This window comes from Pelophylax lessonae, assembly GCF_965119305.1.
Source record: "Pelophylax lessonae genome assembly, chromosome: 3".
Lineage (NCBI taxonomy): Eukaryota > Metazoa > Chordata > Amphibia > Anura > Ranidae > Pelophylax > Pelophylax lessonae.
In genome coordinates, this window is record NC_138770.1 from 53,097,888 (window position 1) to 53,111,994 (window position 14,107).

Consider the following 14,107-nt stretch of genomic DNA (forward strand, 5'->3'; position numbering starts at 1 on the left):
CCCTCTCCCCCTAACTCCACCCTCCTCTCCCCCCTCCCCCCTCCCCCTCTTCCCCTCACTCTCCCTCTCCCCCTCACTCCTCCCTCTCTCCTCCTCTCTCTCTCTCTCCTCCTCTCTCTCTTCCCCTCTCTCCTCTCTCTTCCCCTCTCTCCCCCTCTCTCCCCTCTCTCCCCCTCTCTCTCCCTCTCCCTCCCCTCTCTCCCCCTCTCTCTCCCTCCCCCCCTCTCTCCCCCTCTCTCTCCCCCCCCCTCTCTCCCCCTCTCTCTCGCTCCCCCCCTCTCTCCCTCCCCCCTCTCCCCCCCTCCTCCTCTCCCCCCTCTCCCCTCTCTCCCTCCCTCTCCCCTCTCTCCTCCCCTTCTCCCCCCTCTCCCTCTCTCCCTCCCCCTTCTCCCCCCTCCCCCTCTCTCCCTCCCCCCTCTCCCCTCTTTCCCCCCTCTCCTCTCTCTCCCTCCCCCCTCTCCCCTCTCTCCCTCCCCCCTCTCTCCCCCCTCTCTCTCCCCTCCCTCTCCCCTCTCTCCCCCTCTCCCCTCTCTCCCCCCTCTCCCCTCTCTCCCTCCCCTCTCCCCCCCTCTCTCCCTCCCCCTCTCTCCCTCTCTTCCTCCCCCCTCCTCCCCTCCCTCTCCCCCCCTCCCCTCTCTCCCCCCTCCCCTCCTCCCCCTCCCCCCCTCTCTCCCCCCTCCCCCCTCTCCCCCCTCTCCCCTCTCTCCTCTCTCTCCCCCTCTCTCTCTCTCCCCCTCTCTCCTCTCTCCCCCCTCCTCCCCCTCTTCCCCCTCTCTCCCTCTTCCCCTCTCTCTCCTCTTCCCCCTCTCCCCCTCTCTCTCTCTTCCCTCTCTCTCCCTCTTCCCTCTCTCTCCTCTTCCCTCTCTCTCCCTCTTTCTCCCTCCCCCCCTCTCTCTCCCTCTTCCCTCTCTCTCCCTCTTTCTCCCTCCCCCCCTCTCTCTCCCTCTCCCCCCTCTCTCTCTCTCTTTCTTCTTCCTCCTCTATGTCTAATGGATCACTGGATGGAATATTTTGGGCCTCGTCTGAGCTATATGAAGCTCTCTATGTTGAGTCTCTTTTCTGTGTCCAAGGTGACATGTGGAGAACCATCATTGGGAGTACCATACCATACTTATTGCCACACATTATTGTTGTGGTAAGTGCGGTCTCTGCTGTCACCAGTCCTCCCCATCCTCTCCAGTAACATTACTCTGTAAAGGTTATGCTGTCCATTTCTCTGACACTGGCTTTTTGATGACTGCTGTCTGAGCACAATGCACAGAATACAAAGTTTCATTGATTCTTTTTAGTCAATATCTCCTGCAGTTCCATAGCGCCGGTGAGCGTTGTTGCTCTTTCTGGGAGGCTCACATCTCTGTCGTTTCTGTCTACATAGTAGATAATGGATATCCTTTTTCTGAAATATTACCTCATGCGAGGCAATTGGGTATCATTAAAGCAGATCTTTGGATAAATATAAAACCAAGCTGGGTTTGTATAATCACAAAAAAAAATCTCTAAATGCAAAACTGGAAATGGGCTTTAAAATGGCCAAAGACTATATAAAACATCAAGCAATGTTCTTTATTTCAACCATCATTTTAGTTTGTTGGGCTGTTTGTAAATCGCATTTTTCAATAACATACGCCCCAGACGGTCATAGGTTTTTCATTGTACAAATGTACTTTTGCGTATAGCATGTGTGGAGTGTGGCTTACTTCATTGAACCCATGAGATACAAAATAGGGGGGATGGAAGTATTACCTCCAATTCAGATAATATAACTTTATTCCTTATCCTCAGGACTCTCAAAGCTCTGAAGACCGAGAAGCCCTGGCACACCTGGCAGCAAATGCAGAGGATGCCGGCTCTGCAGATTCTGAAGCATACATTGAGAAGTATCTGCGGAGTGTTCTGGCTGTAGAGAACATTCTTACCCTGGACCGGCTGCGTCAGGTCAGTGTTCTTTTATGCATAGTATGTATATCACTAATTGTATTTGCCAGGTTTTAATGAACAAAAAGCTCTACAGTAATGTAATATACATTTTTGCAGAACTGAGGGTCCCAGTGTATGAAAATCCTGGCTGTATGCTAGTGATACATGCTGCCTCTTTAAGCTTTTCCTTGGTGCCCAATTCATGCCTATCCAGTGCTCACTGACATTCTGGTTCTGCCTGTGTCTGCTTCCTGTAATGTCAAAAGTGCTACAAACCTTTCCTTTTTATAATCATCATCCCTACCTGAACAAGATCAATAGTTAAACATAAAGTCGCTTCCTTTCCCACTGTATACATTCCTCAATGACCTATGTAGCTACATGTATTGTGGGGTAATTCTTCCTCAACCTTTACAGCAGAAAGAAAGCACTGACAGGTTGACCCCTCCCACTCCTTCAACCTCTGCAGCAATGCTGGCAGCACTCATACGTCTATCTCCCAAAGACAACCTCTGGCTATGACACTGAGCACGTGCACTCAACTTGTTTGGTCGACCATGACAAGGCCTGTTCTGAGTGGAACCCGTCCTGTTAATCCGCTGTATGGTCTTGGCCACCGTGCTGCAGCTCAGTTTCTCTCTAAGGGTCCTGGCAATCTTCTTATAGCCTAGACCATCTTTATGTAGAGCAACAATTCTTTTTTCAGATCCTCAGAGAGTTCTTTGCCATGAGCAGCCATGTATAACTTCCAGTGACCAGTATGAGAGAGTGAGAGGGGTGACACCAAATTTAACACACCTGCTCCCCATTCACACCTGAGACCTTGTAACACTAACGAATCACATGACACTGGGGAGGGAAAATGGCTAATTGGGCCCAATTTGGGGGTGTACCCACTTTTGCTGCCAGTGGCTTAGACATTAATGGCTGTGTGTTGAGTTATTTTGACGGGACAGCAAATTTACACTGTTATACAAGCTGTACACTCACTACTTTACATTGTAGCAAAGTGTCATTTCTTCAGGGTTGTCACATGAAAAGATAGAATAAAATATTTACAAAAATGTGAGGGATGTACTCACTTTTATGAGGTACTGTAACATTCCCAAAAAAAATAATTTTTTTTCATCATTTTAGGCCAATAGGTATTCTGCTACATATTTTTGGTAAAACAAAATCCCAATACGTGTATATTGATTGGTTTGCACAAAAGTTATTGCGTCTATAAACTAGGGGAAAGATTTTGTCATTTTTATTTTTATTTTTTTACAGGTAAGGGCAGCAATCTGCGATTTTTAGCGGGAATGTGACATTGCGGCGGACAGATCCGACACCTAACTGACATTTTTGACACTTTTGGGGGGACCAATGACATTACTACAGTAATCAGTGCTAAAAATATGCCCTGTTACTGTACCAATCACACTGGCAGGGAAGGGGTTAACACCAGGGGCGATCAAAGGGTTAAATGTGTCTCTAGAGGGTGCTTTATAACTGTGTGGGGAATGGGCTTGCTGAATGAATGCAGAAAAATAAAAATTAGGATGGCGCTCTAGTGTGCATCATTATGGTGAAAAAACCCCAATGGAGGCTCAAATGAACAATCTAATGAAAGTTTGAGTAAGTCCACAAATGGTTAAAACAGTTTAATCAGTAATCCTACCGATCCTTAAGGCCTCCGTGTCTCCTGGCTGATCTACAGGAATCCCTGATGTGTGTCATGGGAGCCTGATGGCCGATGGATAGGGATAAGGCTCTTCAGATGAAAAAGGAATTGGTCCGAGCGGTGAGGGGTCGCACGGTCCGGTGTGCGGCCGTGTTCCTGGACCGGAGCCGCTGCGTTGTGCTCCCACTGTGCCCGCCGTGAGCACCGGGAGGCGCATGCAGATGACGTCACCGCAGGGGACTGGAAGTCCGTTGAGAGACGGCCAAAGAGACACCCGGAAGCCGAGGGGAGCGGAGGAAAAGATGTGCTCACTTCTGTGGAGCCTCCCGATTGCCACAACTACATGTTTCGCCACAAATGTAGCTTTGTCAAGTGCAAGCCCTCACCGCTCGGACCAATTCCTTTTTCATCTGAAGAGCCTTATCCCTATCCATCGGCCATCAGGCTCCCATGACACACATCAGGGATTCCTGTAGATCAGCCAGGAGTCACACAGGCTTCAAGGATCGGTAGGATTACTTATTAAACTGTTTTAACCATTTGTGGACTTACTCAATAAACTTTCATTAGATTGTTCATTTGAGCCTCCATTGGGGTTTTTTCACCATAATGATGCGCACTAGAGCGCCATCCTAATTTCTCTATCGCTCATTGACAGACGTAGTCTTCTTGATTCTCAAGAGCTGGGTTATGTTGTCTCCGCAGGAGTAGGACTAGGCAGAAAGACAAAACGTTCTGGCTCCACCTTAAGGGGCAGTCCCTGAGGGTATATCCTCCCTCTCTCTGCTACAGGGAATCAGTTTTTTTCTGTCTAGTCAGGAGTAAGGACCTAAGTTCCTTGCTGGGATCTTTTGGTCCTGGCAAGACTTTTTTCTTTAAGAAAAAGACATTTTTTAGGTAGTTTTCTCCAGTGTTTTTTCCTGTGAGATCTTCAAGCAAAAATGCCGGACTGGGCGACACTTGTGGTCACCCCAGCCGGCCTACGAGCGCGCGCAGACCATGGCATTGCGCTTGGTCGGCCGCGACACATTCAAGTAAGTATGCGGGGCCGGGCGACGGGCTGGATGTTGAGATCCAGTGGTCACCCCGGTTTCTGCCTACGAGCGCGTGCAGACCAGAGCTCCGCGCTGGGTCGGCCGCGACGGAGTCCCAGTGGAGGGACTGACCTTGCAAGTTAAAAGTCTCGCTTGGACGCCAGGAACCAGAGAGTCGAGGCATCCGGAGTGGTCCACAAACCCCCACCCCGGTGGAGAGGGTATTGTGAAGAGAGGGTGCCTGTCGGTTCGGTATGGTGAGTAAACGTTCCCTTTTTTCCTCGTTATGAGGCAGTATGTATTATGGGCCCCTCCATATATGGTCAGTATATATCTGATACTTACAAGTCCCCCTTGTAATACAGCATGTGTTTGTGGGAAGTGGACTTGGTTTAAGAGCTAACACTCTACCCAGCAGACTGTAACATTACAGCAGACATAGGAGGTATAATCCTACCTTATGTGTAGTGTATCTCCTGTAGATCCATATATCGCCTCTTAGAAGAGATGCAGGTGGATATGCTGGGAAAACGATTTCGGCGGTCCGCCGCCATTTTGCCGTAGACCAAATGCATGTATGTCCTCAGGTCACGCCGGCCACCATGTTTTTGGAGTCTTATGTCTCTTCTATGGGGGCGGCCATGTTTTGTGAGCCCAGCTACCTCGTGGAGAGCTGGGAACGCCGGAAGGCGTACACAGGGGGCGGAGCCACGTCCTTCTACCCGGGAAAAAGCAAACAGCTCCTTCCAGTCTGTGTAAGACAGACGCTGACTGCAGTTGGTTGGAAACTGCACTGCATCGGTTGGTGAGCCTTGGGGGTCCCTCTCTCTCTCTGTGGGATCGAGAAGCAGGTACTCTGAGGGGCGCTATTGCGCTAGGGGGAGACACACAAAAAAAAAAAAAAAAAGAAAAAGTTTTTTTGTTTTGCTGGCAAAGGTGTCCTGAATTAACATGGACCCTGCCACTCATGTATCTCCTCCGGATCCCCTCGAGGGGTCTGCGGGATCCTCCAGCACCCCATTGACAATTGAATCATTGTCAGCTATTATGGAAACTTTTGTGTCCCGGGTGGAAGTGGCTTGTCAGGGACAGGGCGCAAGAAAGCGACCCCCGCCTAACCCCATATTATCTGAAACCTCGGATTCAGACTCTGAGCCCATTTCTGCAGTTGCAGGTACTTCATCTGGGATTGGTGTCTCGGGTCCTGTCTCTTCAGACAGTGAGGAGGATGTTTCGGCATCCGCCATAGCCCGAGAGGAAGCGTTGGTAAACGCACTCATTGTATCTGTTCAAGAGACCTTAAGGTTACAGGGTATTCCATCGGAAATAGCTGAAACTGAAATCCCTTTTGGGACTAAAAAACGCATCAAAGTGGCGAAGGTTTTTCCATTGCCCAAATGTTTTGGCAATCCAATCGAAGAAGAATGGCGTCTGCCAAAACGCACTTTTACTATTTCTAAACGCATTGACAGGCGTTATCCGTTTGAGGAAACCCTTATTAAGAAATGGACAGAACCACCTGTGGTGGATTCACCAATTGCTAGATTGAATAAAGCCACGGTTATTCCTTTAGAAGACGCTCCGTCTTTTAAAGATCCAGTGGATCGCAAGATAGAAGCTATGTCTCGCACCATGTTTTCCTTGATTGGATCAGCTTTCAGACCTATAATAGCTATTGGTCTGGTTTCGCAGGCTGTAACTGAATGGACCAAGTGGTTACGCCGGGACTTAGAAGAGGTCCCTCAGGCGGTATCGGATTTGTTGGAACAAATGATACAGGGGTTACAGTTTGTGTGTGATGCGGCGTTAGACGCCACTCCATTATTGGCGCGAGCATCAGTCTCAGCAGTGGTTCTCAGGCGTACACTGTGGCTAAAAGGTTGGTTAGCCGACCAAGGTTCCAAAAAAGCATTGGCTAATATCCCCTTTTCAGGAGAGCGTCTATTTGGAGCCAACTTAGATGAGATCATTAAAGATCTCACGGGTGGAAAGAGCACCTTTTTACCGCAAAATTTTAAAGGTAGAGGAACTCGTCAAAGACGAGGGCCTTCTTTTTCTGCTCACAAGAGGTTTTTTCGTCCCGCGGGTGAAAAAACTAAGTCCTCCAAAGCTCCTGCAGGAGGCGTCAGGGGTCGTTGGTCGGGCAAGCAAAAGCCCGCCCCCTCCAGACCTGAAGATAAACCATCCAAAGCCTGAAGGTGCGCCCCCACCCATAACTGGGGTGGGGGGACGTCTTCGCCGGTTCCCGGATCCATGGCTTTCCAGAATCCCGGACAAATGGGTTTGCGAAGTCATAAGGTCAGGGTACAAGATCGAGTTTCGATCTCTCCCACCGGCGCGATTCTTCCCTTCCAATATCCGACTATCCTCAGATCGTTTAGAAGATCTGCGGAGAGCAGTCACAGATTTACTACAACAAGGAGTGGTAGTCCACGTTCCTTGGACAGAACGGTTTCAAGGGTTTTATTCAAACCTGTTTACAATACCCAGGAAAGAGGGCAAAGTGCGTCCAATTCTGGACTTAAGAGCACTCAATTCTTTTGTCAACATAAGAAGATTCAGAATGGAGTCCATTCGCACAGTAGCAGCCTTCCTGCATCCAGGGGATGTCCTAGCGTCCATAGACATCAAGGACGCCTATCTTCACATTCCCATTTTCATAGGACATCAGCGGTTTCTACGCTTTTCCGTAGAAGAGAACCACTATCAGTTTGTGGCGTTACCTTTCGGTCTCGCCACGGCTCCGCGGGTCTTCACAAAGGTGTTGGCCCCAATGTTGGCACTTCTGCGCCAAAGAGGCATATCGATCCTTGGTTACCTAGACGATCTTCTGCTTCATGCAGAGTCTCCTCAGACCTTGCTACAAAACATAGAAATTACTATGATTTCTTTACAGGAATTCGGGTGGCTGGTGAACCAGCAAAAGTCATTTCTGGTTCCCACCCAGAGGCTCGAATATCTGGGTCTAATTTTAGACACAGTCAAGACAAGAGTTTTTCTTCCGGTAGGGAAACTCCGAAAGATTCAATCAGCAGTCCAGTTGTTACTGTCCAACAGCTGGTCTTCCCTTCGGACTTGCATGAGGGTTCTGGGGTTGATGGTGGCTTCATTCGAAGCAGTCCCATTTGCCCAGTCCCGTACCCGAATTCTTCAGCAAGAGATTCTTCTCAGATGGAATCGGAATCCGGAATCCCTGGACAATCAGATCCGATTGAGCAAACAGACCAGAGAGTCTCTGGTCTGGTGGCTTCGGTCTCCAATGCTCAGCCAGGGAAAGTCATTTCTGCCAATATATTGGACGATAGTGACCACGGATGCCAGTCTATCCGGATGGGGAGGAATTCTCGGTCAGTTATCTGTCCAGGGACTTTGGTCCCCGGAAGAATCCAGGTTACCGATAAATGTATTGGAACTGAGAGCGATCAGACTTTGTCTGATTCACTGGACCGAGCAGCTCCAGGGCAGCCCGATTCGGATCCAGTCGAAAAATGCCACGGCCGTGGCTTATGTCAATCACCAGGGGGGCACCAAGAGTGTCCGAGCGGCCAAAGAAGTGGCTTGCATTCTTCGCTGGGCGGAACGATTTGTTCCAGCAATCTCTGCAGTGTTCATTCCGGGGGTGGAGAATTGGCAGGCAGATTATCTCAGCCGTCAGACTCTGGATCAGGGGGAATGGTCCCTCCATCCAGACGTTTTCCACCAGTTGTGCCTACGGTGGGGCACCCCGGATGTGGATCTGTTGGCATCACGATTCAACAGGAAAGTTCAGAGATTCGTGGCTCGCTCCCACGATCCTCTAGCAGAAACCGCAGACGCACTGATCGCCCCGTGGGGGCAATACCAGCTAATGTATGCCTTCCCTCCTCTCGCGTTACTGCCAAGACTTCTTCGCAGGATAGAGGAGGAAGGAATTCCAGTAATTCTGGTAGCTCCGGACTGGCCTCGTCGAGCTTGGTACGCCGACATGGTCAGACTGGTGGCGGACGTCCCGTGGAGACTTCCTCTCAGGGAGGATCTACTGTCTCAGGGACCGATCTTCCATCCTGCTTTACGATCGCTGGCTTTAACGGCCTGGCTATTGAGACCCAGGTGCTGAAGGACAAAGGTTTGTCAGCTTCAGTTATTCCTACTCTAGTTGAAGCAAGGAAAGCGACTTCCAGAAAGATTTATCATCGCACATGGAAGTCCTACATTGCATGGTGTGAACCTTTGAGGTTCCGTCCTCGGTCTTATTCGATTAGTCGAATATTGGCTTTTCTGCAACAAGGGGTTGAGCAGAAACTGGCCTTGAGTACTATCAAGGGTCAGGTCTCAGCATTAGCCATCTTCTTTCAGAAGCCTTTGGCTACTCATTCCTTGGTGCGGAATTTCATCCAGGGGGTGCGACATCTGGCTCCGCCAGTGCACGCGCCGTTACCCCCCTGGGATCTTAATTTAGTGTTGTCGGTTCTTCAGAAACCTCCCTTTGAAGATATTAGGGAGATTCCTCTACCTACGTTGTCCCAGAAGGTGGCCTTCTTGGTGGCTATTACTTCTGCACGCAGGGTGTCAGAACTGGCCGCATTATCTTGTCGTTCACCATATCTGGTGGTTCATAGAGATAAGGTGGTTCTTCGTCCGAATCCATCCTTCCTACCAAAAGTGGTTTCAGAATTTCATCTGAATGAAGAAATTGTATTACCTTCCCTGTGTCCTAAGCCCAGTCATCCTCGGGAGTTTGCTTTACACTCCTTGGATGTGGTCCGGGCGATCAGGGTATACTTGAAAACGACAGACTCGTTTCGCAAGACGGATTCACTTTTTGTGATTCCAGATGGACCCAAAAAGGGGTTGCCTGCATCTGCCGCGACCATTTCCAGATGGATCAGACAGACGGTAGTACAGGCTTATTCTATTAAGGGTCGGGAGCCCCCGTTCCCTGTTAAGGCGCACTCCACTTGGGCACTTAGTGCGTCATGGGCCTTTCGCCATCAGGCGTCAGTGGTCCAGGTGTGCAAGGCGGCTACCTGGTCGTCGGTGCATACGTTTACTAAACATTATAAAATTGATGTAATGGCATCGTCTGATGCCTCGTTTGGCCGCAAGGTTTTGCAGGCCGCAATTTGAGGAGACCAGTGGTCTACCTCGAGGGTTTTTTCCGTTGGAAAATTTTTCTTTAGTCTCATTCTTTGTTTATAATGAGCCTTTAAAACTTCTAGTTTGGCACCGGTTGGGCCTTCTAGATTGGATTTGATTTTGTCAATCCCACCCCTCATTTGTGGCACTGCTTCTGGATGTCCCAGCTCTTGAGAATCAAGAAGACTACGTCTGTCAATGAGCGATAGAGAAAAATGGATTTTTGTAAGATCTTACCGTAAAATCCTTTTCTCTTAAGCTCATTGACAGACGTAGTACCCGCCCCTCTATCATTGAGTTGGGTTGGGTTAAATTCTCTGTACTGCTTTAAAACAGAACTGATTCCCTGTAGCAGAGAGAGGGAGGATATACCCTCAGGGACTGCCCCTAAGGTGGAGCCAGAACGTTTTGTCTTTCTGCCTAGTCCTACTCCTGCGGAGACAACATAACCCAGCTCTTGAGAATCAAGAAGACTACGTCTGTCAATGAGCTTAAGAGAAAAGGATTTTACGGTAAGATCTTACAAAAATCCATTTTTTTATTTTTCTCTATCCATACGCCATCCCGTGTTTAGGAGTGGGCGAACAGTGTTGCAGCAGACATATTTATAACTGCAATTGTGCATTCTCTATATAAGGACATTACAGGATTTGTTCACCTTGGATTAGCGCCAGAACCCCCTTTTTTGAGTTGCTGAATGAATGCAGAGACCTGTGTTCCTCCTATTTAGGAACACAGGTCTCTGTATTCATTCAGCAAGCCCATTCCCCACCTTGTGTTCATTACTGACAGAACAGCAGCCTGCCGTGTTTGGTATGGTAGACCACCGTTCTGTCACGAGGATCGATTGCGGATGCCCAGTGGTCATTGCGGCCGCCGGGCCTGCTGATTGGCCCCCCATGTGACCAATCAGCGCATGTGCGCTTCCCCACTAGCGGTCCCGCAAAGCGACCTACAGGTACATCATTTTGCAGGACAGAGCCGACCTGCCGCTGTAAAGCTACGGTGGCTGGTCGGCAAGCAGTTAAGCAGTTCACGTTACCCTGCTCCCCATTTTCAGCAGTGACTCAACAGCTTGGTTCACCCTGCTCCTTCTTCCCAGCAGTCACCCAATAGCTCAGCTCTCCCTACTTTCCCCTTACTCACCAGCTCAGCTCCCACTTCTTCCCCCTCTGATAAGTGACTCAGCAGCTCAGCTCCCCTGCTTCCCCCTCCCAGCAGTGACTCATCAGCTCAGCTCCCCCTCTCATCAGTGACTTAGCAGCACAGCTTCCCCTTGTTCCCCCTCTGTTCAATGATGCAGCAGCTTAGCTCCCCCTGTCCTCCCTTCCAGCAGTACAGTTCACCCAGCAGGCAGGTAGGCCTGTGCTGCATGATAGAGCTGAATAAATATCAGAATTTGTTGAACAGAAAATACATATCCTTTGGTAGACAAAACAGCTCCCATAGATTTTTCATTTTCATTGGTGTATTTAGCTTTTCGTCTAGAGTTCAGCCCTAAGATCAGCATAGACTAGTATCAAATTTGAAGTCTTCTTGACTTCCAAAGCAAACACCATAACTTTCCATTCCCTTTTAATTCCGCAGCCATATGCACACAAAACATGGTACATTTATTTAAACTATAATTCCGAAGCTCACTGCTATTTACCTTCTCCGGTTCACCATTTGCAGTACGTATATTTTATGCACATGCATAAAGTTGAAGACAAAAAAGAAAAAGTTTCTGCAGAGACTCAAAGCGTTGGACCTGAGCCAGAAAGTTCATCAGTCAAACCTTTTTCCATCTTTCTGTTAATGCCAATAGAAAGGGTTTGTGTTGGTACTCGTCTATATAACACTCAAGGAATGTTAGAGATCCTTCTACAGATCTGTTTATAATGGTGCCCAGAATAGTTATTATTTTGTATACTGAACTTTTATTCTTTTTATTCCGTTTGAGCCATAGATTAGGCTTAAGCCTCGTACACACGCACAGATTGTTGGCCGACCGATCGGCCGTCTTTTGTCCAGTGTTGTTTGTTGGTTGAAACGTGCTCTAGACTTGCACTGGACTTTTGTTGGCCAACAAAAACCAACTTCAGAAGTGATGTCATGTGATGGTTGACTTTCCGTGTGTTTTTTCTTCTCTGAGCATGCCCAGTCTTGCTCATCTGATTTTTGTCTGCCGAAATCTATACTGACTGAGGAACAATCGGCCGTTCTGTTGTTGGCCAACAAAAATTTTATAGCATGCACACCAGATTTTTTTCGGCCGAAAATTCGCAGTTGGTTGTCGGAAGCATCATACTAACAAGCCTACAATCGGCCGATCGGACGTTGGCCGACAATTTACGGCCAACAATCTGTGCGTGTGTACGGGGCTTTAGATTTAATTATTGTATTACTCCCTGGACCATATCTGTATTCTGTCTGTCATAAATAAGGGTGCCAGAAGATGTTATAGTGGTTCTCCAGGAACTAGAGTTAAACTCTTTCCGCCTACAGAAGTGACAGTTAAAAACTCATTAACTTCATGTGACAGCTGAGGGCTTTGTAAAGTCAGAGGCCTTATCTGAAATCAACCAATGCTGAGACAGACTGGATAATGGGGGAGTTGACGACCAAGACACCTATTCAGTTCTGTAATAATCTATAGCAGTTGCTCCTTTTTAGAAGTAGCTCATTTCAGCATGGTTACAAATAAAGGTTCAGCCTTTCAAACAGCCCTTCACTTTCCCCTAGAAGTTATGGCGCTAAAGGCTGTATGTTGCCTGCATTCCTCTGTGAATATGTGGAAAAAGCTTTAACGGCGTTCTGGAGAATCTCTTTAACACTTTTCACTCCACCTCTCCTGCAGGCGTTCTGCCCTATAGGCAGAGGATATCGCTATCCATGCCGCTTGGACGAAGGCAAGTCTGGGGCCTTGAGAGAGAAGACACAGCCCAGACGTAGCACACAACGGCACTCTGACTCTGTCAGATGGGAACAGAGCAGAAGAGCATCAGCTCCACCTATATTGTTTCAGCAAAGCTGGGATGATATAAAGATCCCTCAAGAGAACTTCAGACTGGCACCACGCAGCAGCAGCCCCCTACGAGACAATGATGATTGCAAAGCTTATTGGTCCAGACGAGTGGACCTGTTTCTCACCAGTGATTGAGCAATTCAGTGCAATATCGTTTTAACCTCAACAGCTGTCATGAAGAACTTATTTTATTGTGACAAAACACCGGATGACTTGGAGAAATACTGGACTCTTCCAGAAAGAACCATCTCTGTTCGATTGTACTGGACAGCTTCATGAATACAAAGCCTATTGGTCAGAGTGAGTTGACCTGTTTCTTGGCCAATAATTGAGCTTTTGTGTGCTCCGTCAATTTGACCTCAACAGCTGAACACAAAACTTCTTTTATTGTGACAAAACACTGGATGACTTTGAGAAAAACTGGACTCTTCCGGAAAGAAACCTCTCTGTTGGACTGTACTGGACAGCTTGATGAATACAAAGCCTATTGGTTCAGGCGAGTTGACCTGTTTCTTGGCCAACGATTGAGCAATTGAGTGCAACGTCATTCTAACCTCAATTGCCAAACGCTCAGAACTTGTTTTATGGTGACCAAAAACTAGACCACTTGGAGAAAAACTAAAAAAAAAAAGATCTCTGTTGGACTTACTGGACAGTTTGGACATAATTGATCTTTTGCTATGGAACCTTGGGGAATTGTAAAATTTGTTTGAACAGAGACAATAATTCTGCGTTATTGACCTCAAACAGTAGATCCTGATGTTGATCTGTTTTAGTAGGTGTGCAGGCATCAAATGGCAGCAATTTTTTTGCTGTGCAAATATCCTAGAGCAGCCTTTCTCAAAACAGAGGAACCTTTGAAATAAATTTCTCTTCTCTAGGAATCCCTGCCAAAAATTACCGCATCTACAGCTCATGGTACCCTGGTGGTCAGTAAGGAGAATGTTTCCTACATTGGTGATCGGAATATTGTCCTTACAGATGGCTAACAAAAAGAGAATTGCGGTCAGTGGTTACTTATCTGAGGGGTGGAAATTGCTCATTGTAAGTAATCTCTAAAGGAACCCTAGAGTTCCATGGAACCCTGGTTGATGAAAGCTGTCCTAGAGTCTCTGGAGACATTTCTTCTGAAGTATTTTCTGTGAAAAAAAAGTTTACGAGCTGGTTTATATAAAATATGCAAGCTCATTGATTTAGGGGTTAACAGAGTTGAAGGTTACTGAGCTAACACTCCAAGAGAAATCTGACTTCCTTCTCAATATTTCCATTTTGTAAATCTTAAACCGACCATAAAAAAGTGGAATTACTGCACAGTAACAGCTTATAGAGCTAACCTTCAAAAATCTCTCCATCTGTGGAGTTGGAACA

The 14,107-nt window shown here is 47.8% G+C and overlaps 1 protein-coding gene across 3 annotated transcripts in view; it reads left to right on the plus strand.

Moving 5' to 3' along the window:
- Nucleotides 1-14,107, plus strand: part of KIF13B (kinesin family member 13B) — a 518,118-nt gene that overhangs the window by 392,457 nt on the left and 111,554 nt on the right. For 2 of the 3 annotated variants that reach the window (XM_082248971.1, XM_082248973.1), the window contains one exon: nt 1,783-1,935. In XM_082248971.1, the coding sequence (XP_082105097.1) occupies nt 1,783-1,935 (153 nt within the window). Of the gene's footprint in view, nt 1-1,782; nt 1,936-12,571; nt 12,918-14,107 lie in introns of those variants that run through there. The other variant, XM_082248972.1, reaches the window with a different exon arrangement.